General features: G+C 33.0%; 1 protein-coding gene across 1 annotated transcript; it reads left to right on the top strand.

The window, feature by feature from the left end:
* Positions 1 to 5,493: 5,493 nt before the first annotated feature.
* On the top strand, positions 5,494 to 16,060 carry LOC140450082 (uncharacterized). The gene is made up of 4 exons (XM_072543504.1): positions 5,494 to 5,628; positions 12,888 to 13,036; positions 15,401 to 15,542; positions 15,852 to 16,060. The coding sequence occupies exons 2-4, from the start codon at positions 12,986 to 12,988 to the stop codon at positions 16,007 to 16,009; spliced, it is 351 nt and encodes a 116-aa protein (XP_072399605.1). The 5' UTR covers positions 5,494 to 5,628; positions 12,888 to 12,985; the 3' UTR covers positions 16,010 to 16,060.
* Positions 16,061 to 17,180: the final 1,120 nt, after the last annotated feature.

Here is a 17,180-nt window from a genome sequence, read left to right as displayed (position 1 = left end):
TATTTATTACTGTTTCCAGATATTTGTATATGTTTATTTGCTTTATTTTTTGTCGATCTATCATTATTTCGATTAGGTCTTTCTGGCTTTTTTTCTTTGTTATTTTCATTATCTTTGTGTTTATTTACATTTATTTACATCTTTATTTACATTTAGGTTGTGTTTTTTTGCTTCTGAGATCTAATCTGTCCAAATTTTCAGTTTTTCTGCTGTATCAGTGAATAGTAATATGTCATCTGCAAATACACTTATCATGTGTTTATTTTATTTTATTGATCATGAACAGCATCAACCACTTTACTTTGGGTTGATAGCTGTACTATAATTAATACAGAGATACTTAAATCTAAACAGTATTTTTGATTAATTATTAGGTTCACAATTAGGTAAAAATGTCATAGTTTACATGTTTTACAATTTATAAATAGCGTTAACAAAACATTAACAGTTATTTAAAATACCAATATCTTTCAAATAATTAAACATATTTTTAAATTTACAATGTGCTCCTAAGACTGCTTCTATATTGTTAGGTATTGAGTGCTTTTGTCTTTCACTGATATATTTAGGACACTCTATTAAGATGTGTGTTACATTAAGGTCGCAGTCACAAATAGGGCGATTTGATTTGGAAATTAGATAGCTGCAGGGATAGCACTTTTTCTTTGGGGAACGATCTACTATCTTACTAATAAAACACTCGTATTTTAAGGTTATTGCGTATTTATACCTAGAATAGTTAAGTATAAGGTAAATATAATACTAAAATAATTTGTTACAAATAAACTCGGTATATGTTAGTTATAAGTATTCCCAATTTATTCCGAAATAATAGTTTGGCAGTGTCGCAATCTTTTGCATCTTTTTCTTTGAAACTGACAATAACAACTGACACCAAATATATTTTTATGTGTTATCTTTTATGTTTAGTTTGAGTATTTTAAAATTGCAAAAAACCTTACACCACCTTTAGAAAACCCATATCTTATTCTAAATTCTCTATCAGTGTATTTTGAAAAGGGATTTACTCTTTCTTTAAAAGTTTTTCTTTTTCGTGTATTTTCCATCATGTTAATTAAATTATCAACTTCCTCGACAGCTTTTTATTAAAATCTAACTGTTCTATCGTATGTAATGCACTAAGAGAGTAGGTAATTATGACAGAATTTTGATTTTTTAGGTACGTATATGAATGAGGGCTTGCAGAATCGAGTATAGTTTTCCAGAGTAAATACTACAAGTGGAAGGTAATTTAAACTGTAATAAAATGTTCGGAGATATAATTAGTGATCCAACACCATTAATAGATTTGAATGAATCTGTATAAATATGATCAGAGAAAGAAGTAAGCATGTTGTGAAAGGAATGAATAATTGCTGCATGGGGGTCTCAAGCTTGTTGTATTTAAAAAGAGTTAGATCACATATTGCAGGAGGTATGACCGTATTGGTCTAATCCAAAAAATTGTGTAAATTGGTATTATGAACAGAGAGTTATCTTCTTAATTTCTCGTAAGGATTCTCTCGAAATTATTTGTCATTTTTTTATTTACAAAAGTTTCTTTAACACGTTCAGCGATAGTATGATGGAAAATGGGATGCGATTTTATCCCACTTATGGATAATGCATATGTTAATGACAAATACATTTTTCTCAAATTTAAATTTTGTTAATAGGGCTAGTAAAGAATGCTCCTGTAGTTATTCTTAGTGCTGTATTTTGTATGTGACTTCTAGTTGACCAAGAAGTGTCTTCTTTGCAGATGAGTATACAACTGATTCATAGTCGAGTTTTGACCGTACTAGTGATTTGTAAATATAAATCAAACTTTTAAAATCTGATCTCCAATTACGATTGCACAGTGTTTGCATTAAATTGAGACCACATTGACAAGATTGCTTAATTTGCATAATATGGTATTTCCAAAATAGTTTCTTATCAAAGATCATTAGATCATTCCTAAAAATTTTAAGTGTTCCACATAAGTTAAGTTGTTTCCATATAACTGGATTTGTAGATTGCTGTTTTTTTGAAAGTAAAATAAATTTGGTTTTGGTTGTAGACAATTTCAATCCCACAGCTTTCGACCAGTTTTCAAGGTGATTTAATGCACATTGTAAGTTTTTCTGTATAGAAAGAATATTTTTTCCTCTTGAATATATAACTAATCTCTAATTTCTCCACCAAACCAAGCAGTTCTAGCAGAAGCCCAGGAACCACCTTTACACATACGTAGACAAATGTTAGCCAACAAACGTCTAATAACATACAGATCGTTTAATACAACTATGGTTCACAAAATAAATAAAAAATTCTCCTCCTCTTGCAGAATCTTTTATCCATACGAATTCATTTCAATCTTATATATTACAGCTACCAAAATTTTCTTTTTACATACAAGACTTTGAAGTTCTGGTAGACAAACCAACCATTATAATGCCCTCTTATTCAGACTTGCCAATTTTAACTAATATGATATTCAAATCCATACTAAACAAATTAGGGGAAGATTTAACAATAATTTATACAGGTGGTTCAAAAACCGTTGAAAGAACTGGTTTCGCTTTTTTTGTTTCAAACAGCAATTATGTTCGAAATATCGAATTCCTGAATGTTGTTCTATTTTTACAGCCGAGGCTGCTGCTATACAGAAAGCACTAACTTGGTGTGTCACTAATTATTGTGAGAACATTGTAATAGTATCAGATTCTTAGGCAGTATTACAAGCTATTCGTAGCCATCCATTGGATAGTTTTCAAAACTCCATTATACTTGATATCAAAAAATTATTACATGATCTAAAATTCACAAAAAAAAACAGTTATTTTACTCTGGGTTAAAAGACACAATGGAGTAATTGGAAACGAATAAGTGGATGGTATGGCAAAAAATACATCTGAGACAAATTTTTACTACTATAAAGATCTATTTTCTATTATCAGGAGTATTGGCAGGGAAACATGGATGTCAAAATATAAAGAGGTACAGAAGACTTCAAGAAACCATTACTTTTCTATTCATCCATGCTTACCAAAAAATATTCCCCATTTTAATTTTAACTATAATAAAGTACATTTTTCGTTAATAACCCGGTTAAAACTTAACCATGGCCTCTTTCCAGAGCATCTGCATAGGATTGGAATCTATGAAACTCCTTTCTGTCCTTGTGATGGTAAATCTGTCGGAGATTTGAACCACTTATTTTTCGATTGTCCTAATCATAGGGAACAGACTCGAAGCCTATATTTAGGTTTAATTGATCTCAATATTAGCCTACCAGTTAACATCAACAATCTGTTATCTTATTCTGACAAATCTATATATAATATTCTAATCAAGTTTATAACCGATTCTAAAATAAAAATTTAAACATCCTTATAACAGTTTTCTGTGGCAAAAAGATTTTTTATCTAATGCCATCTCTCTCTCATACACAGACACAAATCATCCTTCTATAATTTTGCCTTAACAAGTTTTGGAAAGTTTTCGAAGATTTTATTTATCGCTTGAGGTAAGGTATCTTGAGGTGTTCCATTTGTTTGGTTTTTAGTGCTGGATACTGTACCATGTATCTTAACTTTAATCTGTCTTTTGTTAAGAAAATTATAAATAAAATATAGCATGTTACCTTTGACAGCCCAATGACTCAGTGTGTATGTCGTATCTTCAAGCCATGTCAAACGCTTCTGTTATATCGAAAAAGACAGCAATACATTCCTGTCCAATTGTAAATGATTCATGTATTTTGGACTCTAGGCTTGTCAATTAAATTATCTATGGTGGATCTATTTCTGCGAAAGCTGCTTGATTTATTGATTAATAATTTATTATTTTCCAAAAACCATCTTAGTTTATAATTCACCATTTTTTCTAGTGTTGGTAATAGAAATTGGACTATAGGAATCAGAATCAGTTCGTGATTTATTTGGTTTTAGTAATGAAATTATTATTGCATGCGTTTATTTTGTGGGAAACTCCAAATTCTATTGTATAGGTTAAAAAGATATTTGTTTCCATTATATGATAGATTTTGTAAGAAACTAACTAGAATATCGTCTGGCATTGGGTGCATTGTAGCATCCACAGAGAGGCATTAGCTGTTAAAAAATGCCACTGCTTTTAACCGAATCTATGCAAGAGTGTGTAAAATTTATTTTTGTGTAAAAAACTTTTCAAAATCTCGCGCACTGAACTCAAGAGTATACTCTACTTTCTGCAAAGAAATGGGAAGTGAACATGAACATATTTTATACTGCAAAGTGCGTAGGCTATCAAAAGAGAATGTTTTACAAAGACTTATTGAATTGAAGGACAACGACTAGAAATGCAATATTTCAATTTAAACACAGTTTTCATGATGTTAATCGGTTAATCAAGGTAGCACATCTTTGTGATATTTTTGACTTCTTGAACAATTTAAATATGGCATTACAAGGTAGCAATGTAACTATATTTAAAGTACAAGTGAAGGTGTAAGCTGCAAAAAAAAAACCTAATTTGTGGACACAATGGACGGAAGCAGAAAATTACAAAGCTTTTACAAAGCTAACAGAACTACAAAAAGAATATAAAGTGAATTCTTTGCCGGATGATATTTCAGTGGCTTTCAAGGAACACCTGCTAGGACTGGAGGCAAATCTGAACGATCATTTTTCTCCCATCCACAGTAACAAAGCAGCGATAAGTAATCCATTTACAATGGACATAGAATCAGAGACAAGACTTCGGGATTTAGATATTAAGTCAGTAATTAAACTATCGTGTGATAGGGCACTCAAAGACATATTTGACAAAATAACACTGATATACTTTTGGCTGTCTTGCCGCCAGGAGTACTCAGTTTTAGCAGAAAAATCGATACAGTTTCTAATTCCTTTTGTTAAGACCTATAAGTGTGAGGCAGGGTCTGGTTTTCCTCAAAAGTAAATATAGGAACCGTTTGGAAGTCGAACTAGAACTGAGGATAAAATTAACATCTTTTCCTCCAAACATAAAGTTTTTAGTGAACCAGAGACAACTGCATACTTCTCATTAATAAAGTATTTTCTATTTTAAACAATGTCTAGATCATTCCAACAATATCCTTACCATTATATATATTTTTAATTTAAACTCCTACCTAAGAGTTCTTGTCGTAAATTTAGTTATTCTCGAACAATGTATTTTAGAAGCTTCTACTTCATCCTTGTTTTTTGTTATAAGTGCTTTCCATTGTTGTAATTTCATATAACAGTAGCAAGCTTGTATTTACAGTATGTACAATATAAAGAAAAAACACTTTTATTACTCTTTATTTTTTTATTTTAGAGTTAGACAGAAATCAATTACCAAAATAATCATTTAATCTTATACAGCTGCGAAAGTTGGTACAAAAATTCCAGTAGGGCATGAGCAATAAAATGTTCCAGGGATCGGAAGAATTCCAAGAGAGATATAGAAGTTTTTTAGTCCTACCCAAGGAGTACATACATCAGCTTCTGCAAAAAAAGTTATTTTGTATTATTTTTAATTTAAATAACTCAGTTTGAAAGAGTTTTAAATGTATAAACTAAAATAAAAATCTGCGAATGGTTTACTGATCCTGCGATTGTAGAGAAGTTTTATTGCAATCCTCGAGTAATCATTAAGGTTAGTGTCGTGTTCGGTAACCATTGACTTCAACAGGTGGCGTATATCCTTCTTTTTTACCAGATTTAGTGCTACCTGTAGTCGACGTATGATAGATTATTTTAGCCAATACGTTATTTATGTATAACCAACTTACTGTTATAAAAGCTAAACTTTACAAAAACCATCAAAATTCTGGTCACGTAAAATGTTATTGAAAATATTAACTCGTTTACTTACTGACAGTAACAGCAACGTTTCCTCCTACAAGACTTTGGGCGGTTTGCGAAACAGTATCTACGCCTGCTCCTAAAGTTTTCGCAGCTCCCCCTAATACATCACCAACATCGGCAGAAACTGCAACCACGAGAAGGGCAGCTACAAGTACCTAAAATGGGAGGTTTTAATGTTTATATAATATAGAGCTAATATTTGCTGGTTAGTAGAATCATCTTGGAATATAAGAAGTCTAACGAAAAAAATATGGAGAGAACAGTATAATTCGAGTTAGACTTATAATTATGATGCGTAAAATCGACAGACGCATGGGAATTGGTAGAAAATAAGTTCGTGTTTGAAGAATATTAAAAAATGTACCTGGATGCGAAGAGTAGAAGAACTATTTAGAAGACACAGCCATGCCATATTAATCCAAAATTGTCCAACACTGATTTAACAAATGTGAAATTGTATTGTTTATTTGGTGAATGTAAATAAAAATTAATTACTAATTTAAGAACAATTTTTACATGCTATTTAAATAATAAAAGTGCTGTACTTACTATTTTCATCATTCTGTATTGTTACGTCTTTATTTCGTTATAGGAAATGACTGTTCACCTCTAAAAAATACGCTTCAATATATACAGTTCTTCTAATTACGTTTTAAGTGCATTTTCCGACTTGTTTTTTTATATCAAAGAACAAAGATTACCGAAATTGTAATAAATTACCAGACCAGACTGATAAAACTATCACCTACACCTATCGTCTCAATTATAATTTTCAACTTGATCCAAAAATTGAAAATTAATATATTTTTAAATGGTTTTGTCCTCCTAGATATCATACAAAGTTAAGATATTATAATCAAAACGCAATGGCAATTTTTATTTGTTTTAAATTACTTACCAGTTTTTTTATTAATTATCTGCGGATAGTACCATATAATAGAAAATACGGCCCCTACGGAAAACAACCCTACATAAAATTATAATTAGAGTAGTTTCTTAATGATATCCTCGGTTGATCACTGAGTATTAATTTTTTTTCTCTAGTTGTGTCCATGTGTCTCAATTTTTTTGTTGCATTCATCCATTTTTTTCCTATTTTTTTTTTGACATCCTCGCCTCCCTCTCTTCACAGCGGCTCTGCTGTTTTTAATTTTACATTTACGAGAATGGAGCCATTATCAAGAAAGGCCGGAAGGATAACAATGTCAGGGTTGTTATAAAGTTTTTTGAGGGCATATCTTTCTAAAAGACTGATATTTGACGATGGGGGGTTGGAAGTACGGAAAATTCTGGCGACATCTTCTCTGGCAACTTCCGCTTGGTCGGAAAGAAGATAAGAATCGCTTCTTGAGTTTGACAAATAATTTTCTCAGTTGGGATGGAAAGAGGAGTGACAGAAAAATTGAAGCTCTTTGACAGAGCTTTGGTAGCTGAATCGGATATGTGAATATCTAAAAATTGCGTACAACAGTAGAATGTTGTTGATTCGACAGAGGCTATGGATTTTTCTGACAAATAAATTTGCCTTTCTGGGTTTGGGTTTAATCCTGAGAAATGTGTTGAGCTTTTTGGTGAGAAAGACGATCGAAAGTGTCCCATAATAATGGATGGATATTTTTGTTGTGTCTTAGTTGCGTCGAGTGTAATAAATTGAATTTCAAAAAAGCAAAAAACCAGTTGCTCTTAGAATTGTGGAAATGGACCAAGATTTAGTGTGATGTTTAATTTGAAGAGATTTTTTAATGACATGATGGTCAAGTAAAGCAAGCTTACAGAGAAGACAGTAATTGCGTAAAAAAAGATTAGAAAAAGATTAAGAACGAAAAATTCCACCCCGTAGAGGCGAATGAAATGTTTGGAAAAATTTCCGCTGTTAGGTAAATGAAAATTGCTATATTCTCGGGAAGAACCGCGTTGAGAATTTAAAACTCGACGTTTTGGCACTCTTTTGGAGCCGTAATCAAGAGGAATATGGTTCCGTTCGAGTTCGAGGTCTCAATCTTCCTAATCCCCTCACTCGTGACGTACCAGTATCTTGTTCTCTAGAACGGCATTGAGATTTCTATATGTTTACTACTCGGTGTCGAGTAACGATCGGTCTTACTACGTGTAATTGCTTTTATGCTATTGTTCTTATTCTGTTCAACGTTCAGGCCATTATTTGGTGTACTTCCTGTGGTTAGTCGCTCTCCCATTGTGTTTTCCAAACGTTACTGAGGCTAAAATGTTCCTGACGTAAGTTGGTAGCTTTTAACAATGGAGCAGTCTCATCATCATCAGCCTCTCTCAGTCCACTGCTGGACATAGGCCTCCCCTGTTTGTCTCCAAAGTGTTCTATCTTGTGTTTGCTGTATCCAATTTTTTGTTGTCTTTCGTAAGTCATCTTGCCATTGTGTTGGTGGTCTCCTCTCCTACGTTTATCGGCTCTTGGTCTCCATTCAACTAGTTTGCGAGTCTATCTTCTGTCCTTTATTCTGACAACGTGTCCAGCCCATTTCCATTTTAAGTTGCAGCTTCTTTCAATGACGTCTGTGCCTTTGGTCTTAGCTCGTAGATCTTCGTTTCTAATCCTGTCTCGCAAAGTGGCCCCTATCATTGATCGCTCCATTCTTCTCTGCGCTACTCTTAGTTTTTGTGCGTTTTTCTTTGTGAGCGATAATGTTTCTGCACCATAGGTCATCACCGGTAGCACGCATTGGTCGAAAACTTTTTTCTTCATATTAGTTGGAATGTCACTCTTAAAAATATTCTTAAGAGCTCCGTATGCTGCCCATCCTTGTATTATTCTTCTGGATACTTCGGTTGTTTGATTGTCCTTCTTCTTCTTAAAGTGCCTATCCGTTCCGGACGTTGGCGATCATCGCGGCTATCTTCACTTTGCTTATTGCAGCGCGGAACAGTTCAGTGGTAGTCGTGTTATACCACTTTCGCAAATTTTGAAGCCAGGAAATGCGTCTTCTTCCCGGTCCTCTCTTACCATTTACTTTCCCTTGGAGAATCAGCTGGAGAAGGCCATAACGTTCTTGATTTCTCATTACATGACCTAGATATTCCAACTTTTTAGTTTTGACGGTCATGAGAATTTCACATTCTTTCCCCATTCTACGCAGAACCTCCACATTAGTAACTCTGTCAACCCAGGATATACGTAAGATGCGCCTATAACACCACATTTCGAAAGCTTTGAGCCGATTCATAGATGCAACAGTCAGTGTCCATGCTTCCATTCCGTAGAGCAGAACTGTGAATATGTAGCAGTTCAATAGACGGCATTTTGTTTTTAATGATATGTCTCGACTGTTGAAAATAGTTCTCATTCTAACGAATGCTGCTTTTGCTTTTATTATTCGCTGTTTAATTTCTGTTGAGTGGTCCCATTGGCTATTTAAATTGGTGCCTAGATATGTATATTGCTCGACTCTTTCGATATTCTGTTGGTTGATTGTAAGTTGAGCGTTTAGTATTGGTTTTTTACTAATTGTCATAAATTTGGTTTTCTTTATGTTAAGAGCTAGTCCGTATCTGTTGCTGACTTCTGTTATGCGATTTGTTAATATCTGTAAGTCATTCAGATTATCGGCAAAAACTATAGTGTCATCTGCATATCTAATGTTATTCAACCATTCACCGTTTATTAGTATTCCTTTCGCACAACCGTCTAAAGCTTCCTTAAATACCCATTCAGAATAAATATTGAACAACAATGGAGACAAAATACAGCCCTGTCGTACTCCACGTTCTATTGCAATTTTATCAGTTAACTGGTCTTCTATTTTGATTTTGACCGTTTGATTGTAGTAAATGTTTCTGATAATTCTAAGATCTTTGTTGTCAATTCCAATTTCTTGCATTAGAGTCATTAATTTGTCATGTTTTACTCTGTCAAATGCCTTCTGGTAATCTATAAAGCATACGTATATATCACAATTCATATCCCTGCATCTCTGAAATAGCACCTGTACAGCAAAAAGGGCCTCCCGTGTTCCCAGAGCATCACGAAATTGATTGTCCTTACTTATCTTAATTTCGTGACCCAAATATATATATTTGTCTACCAGTTCTTGGAGCAGTCTATTCATTTCGATATTAAGCTTGTCATGGTACATAGGTAGTTAATGGTTAACCTCCATTTTTCTATATTCTCTGAGAAGGAAATAACTTATTCGTAGCCAGAAAATGGGAAGCCAGTAGTTCGGTGTTGGTATAATTGTACCTGAGATCATTCGCATTGTCTGGTTTAATTTGGCGTCAACAATCTTCTTGCGTTTACTATTGAGCCATACCGGGGAAGCATATTTAGCTGCCGAGTACACAAATTCGAGAGTAGATGATCTGGTACGGGGGTTGAGGAACCCCTTATGGTGCCACATAGCTTTTGGATTATATTATTTTACGTTTTTGGTTTTGCCGTCGTTCTTTGTAGGTGTTTGTTTAAACTTAAAGTTTTGTCAAGAGTTACTCCAAGATATTTTAATGTTGAGTTATGAGTCAGTAATCTGTTTTCATTGCATTAGGCCGTAGCCTTCATTTGCGTAAGAATTCTCCAATAATGGCAAAGTCTTCGTTAATATTGTTTTTGTAACATCTATGAGCATGCTATCAATAACTTAAGTTATTTTTTGACACGGAATGGCAAAGAGTAGTTTGCAGATTATTTCTTGTCTGCAGACGGTAATGGTTATGCTCATGCCAGTATACTGGCACGCTAATCTAGGCAAAATAAACAACGATAACCGCTGTATAATTAGGAAAAAAATTGGTATTATCATTTTTTTTTTATTTCAATAGAAACATAATTATCATTCTAAACTTAAAACTATAAGAAATAAATTTATTGTTTGACTTTTGTATGATACAATTTATAGCAAGGTACTATGCATAGTACTGGTGAGGCTGGGACAATAATAACGCGACCTTTTTCGGGCAGTTTGCTTAGTGCAATATCGGCACCGTAACATACCACTTTTATTTCTTTCCGTGATTGGAACTTGTTTTGGGTACTCATTTCAAAAATAAAGTTTTCTTATTCGATGCTCTCTTCCAAATGCATATGTCTAATACTTGGAAAAACAATTTTCTTTACCAACGAAGTGTTTTTATTGATACCGAGTAATATGACAACATCTGGTCTGCTCGATCTATCACAGACATTTGCTTATTGTAGTCAAGCACACAATCGGGTTTAATTTTCGTTGCACCTCGTTTACAAACAACCTCAGACATAACGTGCTTATGCTTTGTGCTGATCATTCTGACATCACGCTTATCTTTCCATATAGTAGCATCCTCTTTCTGTAGCTTCTTTTTTAACATATCCTTAGGGTTTCTAGTTCTGTCTTTTCGTAGAGTTTTAACAACGTGTGTTTTTTCCTTGAATAGGGTTTCCGCCAATTTTACTCTATTGTAGAAATTATCCATGTATAAAACATGACCTTTTCCGAAATAATCCTTCGTCAACTCTTTGACAATATCCGCCGTTTTCAAGGTACCTCTTCCGATATATAAAGTAATATTTAATATATATCCATCGTGTGTAGTGAGTTCGTTTAATTTAATCCCATACTTGTGACGTTTACTGGCTATGTATTGTCGAAAGATGAGACGACCACGCCACAGATCATGGCCTCATCAATGGAGAGCTCTCTATTAGGATACAGACAATTTTATATATTTTTTAAAACTGCGTCCAAAATAGCCGAATCTTGTAAAGACGATCCTCAGTATTAACATCATTACGGTCTACGAATCGTAGCATTTTTAAAATCCCTAGAAATCTATCGCGGGCCATAGTTTTCCCAAAAACAGAGTGGTAGTAAATAATTTCCCTGCTCCAATGTTTGGCACGGAAGGGAAATTTTACGATGCCTCCCAAAACACACAAACCTTTTTTTTACCAGGAATTTTTTTATTTCTTCATTAAAAACTTCTTTTCATACACTTCCTTTTCGTTGAAGTGTTGTAGATGTAGATACAGTGGGTCGTCTATTAATTTCACATACAATTGTGTTGATTATATCGTTGTCGAAAAGCACATTAAAATAACTTATTAGTTTTGCATTGGCCGGAAGATTTACATTGATAGACGGTATTCCAGTAAAATCAAATTCTGTTACATCTTCTTCTACTCCACCCCAACCATAATGTTCATATGAAATATATTTTGTAGATTTTTTCTATGTCATAATGGGATTTGATGTCTTATTATGGTAAATATTTGGTTCATCTGTGAGATCAAATTGTTGTTAATCTCCAGATTCACTTTTATCGGACTCTGTATCTTCAGAACTATTCACACTAGTTCCTGTACTCCTGGTCTGTGTGAATATATAAAGCATTGTAACTAGTAGAACTGTGAGCCAGTAAAGTGGTAGTCAGTGTATTATGGAAAACTCGACCTACCAGTATAGTGGTAGTCAGATGTGAAAGTTTTAAATACTTCAGATAAATAACTTTTTAAAATAAACTTATAAATTGATAAGCATTTCTTATTCCGTATCTTGCAGCTTTCCTAAAATATTAAAAGCGTTTGTCAGATCTAGGAACACTGTTATCGTAGGTTTTTTTTTGTTCATCGATTCATATATTAATTTGGTAATTGCAGTCCTGGGTGGAAAGATTTTTGGACTTTGAAAGTCGAAAATCGAAAGTATAGGCAAAAACTTTTGGTAATTCGAATTAAATAAGTAAGGAAAAATTTATTCTGAACTTTTATTTTTACTCTTTGTTTGGAAGGTACTCTATAGTGAACTTGTTAACGGTTGAAGTATACAAAAATTAGCTTAAAACATTAATATATTCAGAGATTGTTTATTAATCTGAGATAATCATACAGCTCTCAATATGTTTATTTGTTTTTTTTTACATATATTTATTCTGCGTCAATAACTTCCCGATAATTGTTAGATCTTATTAAAGTTTACAGTTTTTAATTTTTTGTTAGTTTTTTGTACATTTAGAACAGTAGTTTACAGGGTATGAAAATAAAACCCCTAACAATAGATAAAAAAATAAACAATCCAAGATTATTTGTTAATATTCCTGTTTCAGATAAAATTGTAAACTAATGTAGGCAATTAAAAATATATTATAACATGGGAAAAGCTGGTCGTGATAGTAACAATATATAAAAGAACTTTTTTATTCGTATGTTCATATCGAATTTTGAACTACAACAATATTCAACAATGATGAAATTTGTGAGTATTTATACCTTTATACATTTTTATTAATTGTTATTTTTTTAAGAGCATTTTATTATTTCTGATGCCATCTTATTTTGACGTGATTTTATACATTAATTAACTATATTTTTTAGGTCTCTCTTTAAGCTGTAGTATATTTGTATAGTCTTCTTTAATCTACTTATCTCCTATCTACTTATAAGTATATTCTTCTTTATTTTTCTTCCATTTCTTGTTGCATTTTGGCTTTATGTTCTTAAATAATATTTCATAAATGTTTGTATTTGCTGTTTAAATTTTTCGTATGTGGATATCATTCTTTATCATCCTGATATGTCGTTCTGTATTCTTTTTAACTAAATGGTGTCACGGATATCATCGGTGATGAATTTTTTTATCACACAATGCACCAATCCTTTTATTTTAACTATCCCACTTTTACGATATTGCACATATTTCAATTCATTTCCCGGTTGCACTCAAGATTATATTGTAGATAATACAATCTTCACATACCGGGAATTTCTTTTTCATTCAGCACTGATTACAGAATTTTTTAAGGTACTCTATTAACTTTAATCAATAACAAATAAACGTTGTTGTCTTTTTTCCCATTTTTTCGTTTTTCTTCTTCTTTTGGTGCCTATATTCTAATGATGTTGGCGACCAGATTGGCCGATTTTTTTCTATTTACAACAGTCGAAATAGACCAGTGTATTTCCTGAGATTGACCAGCCAGGATATACATCTTCGTCCACGGTCACTCCTGCGCTCAAGCTTCCCTTGTAGAATTGACTTTAATAGTCGATATTTATTATTACGCATTATGCGGCAAAAGTAAGCCATTTTTCTGTTATTTACTGAAACTCTGAAAGGTTAAACACAATTTTTATTTGTTGAGAAGGGCACGGCCGCCCATCTTTATAGCTTATATTACAACTATACCTTCTCCTGGTGCTTTGTTGTTTTTTATCTGTTTCATTGCATCTTGGAGCTCTAAACCCTGGTTGATGATTTTGCGTGGTGCGGCGGCTTCCAAGTTTGTTTAGTCTTCTCTTCGACTTGTGTATAGATATTGATAGAAGTCTTCAACTATGTACAGTAGTTCTTCTCTATTTGATATTCTTCTCTTCTTCTCGTGCCACTCCTAGCGGAGATTGGAAATCATCATGGCCACTGCGACTTTGTTAGCAGCGCGCCTAAAAAGTTCAATCGAACTACACCCGAACCATTCACGTAGATTACGAAGCCACGATATTTTTCTTCTTCCCACATTTCTTTTGCCCTTAATTTTGCCCTGCATGATATTTCTTAAAAGTTCGTACTTTTCACCTCTCACAATGTGCCCCAAGTATTCCATCTTTCTAGTTTTTTCTATTTGATATGGGGACTCCTTATTTGTTCTTAAGTTTGCGTATTTCACATTTTCCATTGCTTAGCCGTCTTCTCAGGACTTTCAGACTTTTATTCTCTTCTATAATTCGGTGGACCTTTTCATTTTTAAATTTTCTTAAACCTTTCCTTATAGCTTTTGATACTTCGTTATTGATTTTTCGTAGTTTTTCTTTATCAGTGCCTTTGATTTCTATTCTAGTTTCCATTAGTTGCTTTGTTTCAATGGTGATTTTTTCGTCTTGGCGTCTTTAAGGGCAGAATTTAACTGGAGTCTCTCGAATAGCTTCTACGATATTTTCGTTTTTGTTATTTACCCAATTTATGCATTTGTTTTGTTGTAGGATTGTATTGATATTGTCTTGGTATTCATTTAAATTCGTTGGGTAGTTCCATATCGGGTTGGCTTTCTTCCTAATCATTTTGGATTTTTCTGTTATTAAGTCTAATTTTAGTTTCCTCTTACTATTCTATGATCGCTGCCTGTGGTAAATTTATTAAGGACTATCACATCGTTGAATATATGTTTTTTGTCACTGATTATGTAGTCTCGTTTCTGATCTTGCCACTTTTCCACGTTTATCTTCTGTGGTCTTTTTTAGAGAAGAAACTATTCATCTAGTATAATTTTCTCATCTTTAATTCCTTTAATTGCCATGATTACTTCTTTGTTTGGTATATCTGGGCTGTAGGAAGCGTCCATTTCAGTCAATTTTCTTGCTGTATCCTCGAATAATTCTTGTATGTATCCTTTCTATCTTCTTAATTTATCTTCAATTTTCAATCAGTTGGATTGAGTTGAAGTTGAGGTGAGTTAAGTCGAGTAGAGTCGATAACTTAGATGTCGAGATGTGGACCTTGTTAAAACGTCAACTAAGTACTATTTAAATTATTAAAGATCGTTTTCGTTAGTTGCGGTATAATAAACATCGCATTTGTCGTTGATTTGCCATCTTTTTAAATCGTATTTTCAATAATTACTTTTAGGTACTTTTTTCCGTGCTGGTAGCGCTTGCTGTTGCTGATCCTCAACCAGGTGCAGTAGAAATTTTGGGAGGAGTGGCAAATACTTTAAATGCAGGTGTAAATACTGCTGCTAGAACAGCTAAGAGCCTTTTGGGAGTTGATAGTAAGTAGAAAAAAACTGGAGTACATAATTTTGAAATTCTCTAAAGTACATATTTTTTTATATATTTGTCTTGCCATAAATATATTATGTCTTTATATCAAATAAAGACTTCTTTAATGTTTTTAAATGTTTCTATAATGATTAAACCTCTCAGTATTTAATTTTGGAAACGTTGTTATCATTTGGTCTTCTTCTTAGGGTGCCTGTCCGTTCCGAACGTTGGCGATCATTCTGGCTATTATGACTTTGTTGGTTATTATACGTATATATCATTTTGCACTTAATAAATTTTTATTCCTGTTTTTTTAGAGCCAAAAGTCACCAACCTCAACATATGTGCTGCAGGTATAGCTTCGCTTTATCCGTTCTACGCTTCTATTGGTGTTTCCCCGATTCCTGGAACTTTATACTGTAGCTGCCCACCAGGTTACAACTATTTGAACGTACCATATCTTCGCACGGCTTAAGATGATTTTCTTGATTGTGAAAATAATTTGTTTGGAATTAAACTTATAGAAAAATTAGACTTGTATTTTTTTTTGGATATTGTTTAACATTTGTTTGGGTGTAGCATTTACGGTTTCTTAATTTCTTTTGAAAAAAATTTCTTAATTTGAGGATGAACAGTATTTAAAAAATAGAGAATTAGATAAATATCAAATAATAGTAATAAGGGATATCTATCTAATGTGATGCTAGAATGAACTAAGATTGGATAGAATCATTGGTCAGAGAAAGAGAGAAAGATCCAAAACAAGGCTCCTTGATTACATCGATTAAGACATGAGAAATACGACAGAGACAACTGGAGAGAAATTTTCGAGGAGGCTTCGACCTATTCAGGCTTATAAAGCCAAAATAATGATGATGTTGATGATGATGTGAGATCGACGATTGCATAGAACTACTTATATTACTGTCTAGACTTTATACCAATCTTGTTTGAATCTTTTGTAATTCCATCGACAGTAGATTACACCGTCTTGTATTATATCCTGCATACTGTAGTTTGTTTAGTGTTCTAGTAAGGTGAACTTCACTATTTCCTGTTTCCATGATCTCTAGGACCTTAATTTGCGTCGTGTATCCAAAGAGGAACTGTTGAGTAGTGATCTTTTTTCCTATGTTCTTATTTCTAGGAGAATGAGGTTGTGGTCAGTGCCTTCAGTCAGTATGTAAATTTCAGTTTGAAGTTCTAGGTTTACGCTACTACTATATTAAGGTGGTATATGAGGGTATAAAACTGGTCTTTTGGAAGACCATTCACAATTCTGTTTGCTATTTTCATATTGCTACGTGTCTTTTTACTTCGTCGTGAGAAAAAAAATAAAATATGAAGACGGAAATGATTGAACTTTGTATTATAATAAATCATACAAAGAAAACATAGATCATAACAATCAAAATCAAACAGACAAATTGGAGGTGGTAGAAATATAAGTTTATTTATAGATAAGAAGGAGAAGACTTTTACAATAGACAGAAAATTAAAGCTAAAACAGCTGAGAAGAACATTTGTACAAACACAAGCATTTTATATCAAAAATTAAATAAACATTTTGTATTAAAGACACAAGGAAAAGCACAGACGATATACTGGTTGCCGACATCTGAAAAAGTCGGGACTAAAACATCTGT

This window comes from Diabrotica undecimpunctata, chromosome 9, assembly GCF_040954645.1.
Source record: "Diabrotica undecimpunctata isolate CICGRU chromosome 9, icDiaUnde3, whole genome shotgun sequence".
Lineage (NCBI taxonomy): Eukaryota > Metazoa > Arthropoda > Insecta > Coleoptera > Chrysomelidae > Diabrotica > Diabrotica undecimpunctata.
The sequence above is the reverse complement of the archived record's forward strand: the minus strand, read 5'-3'. Positions and strand labels throughout refer to the sequence as shown.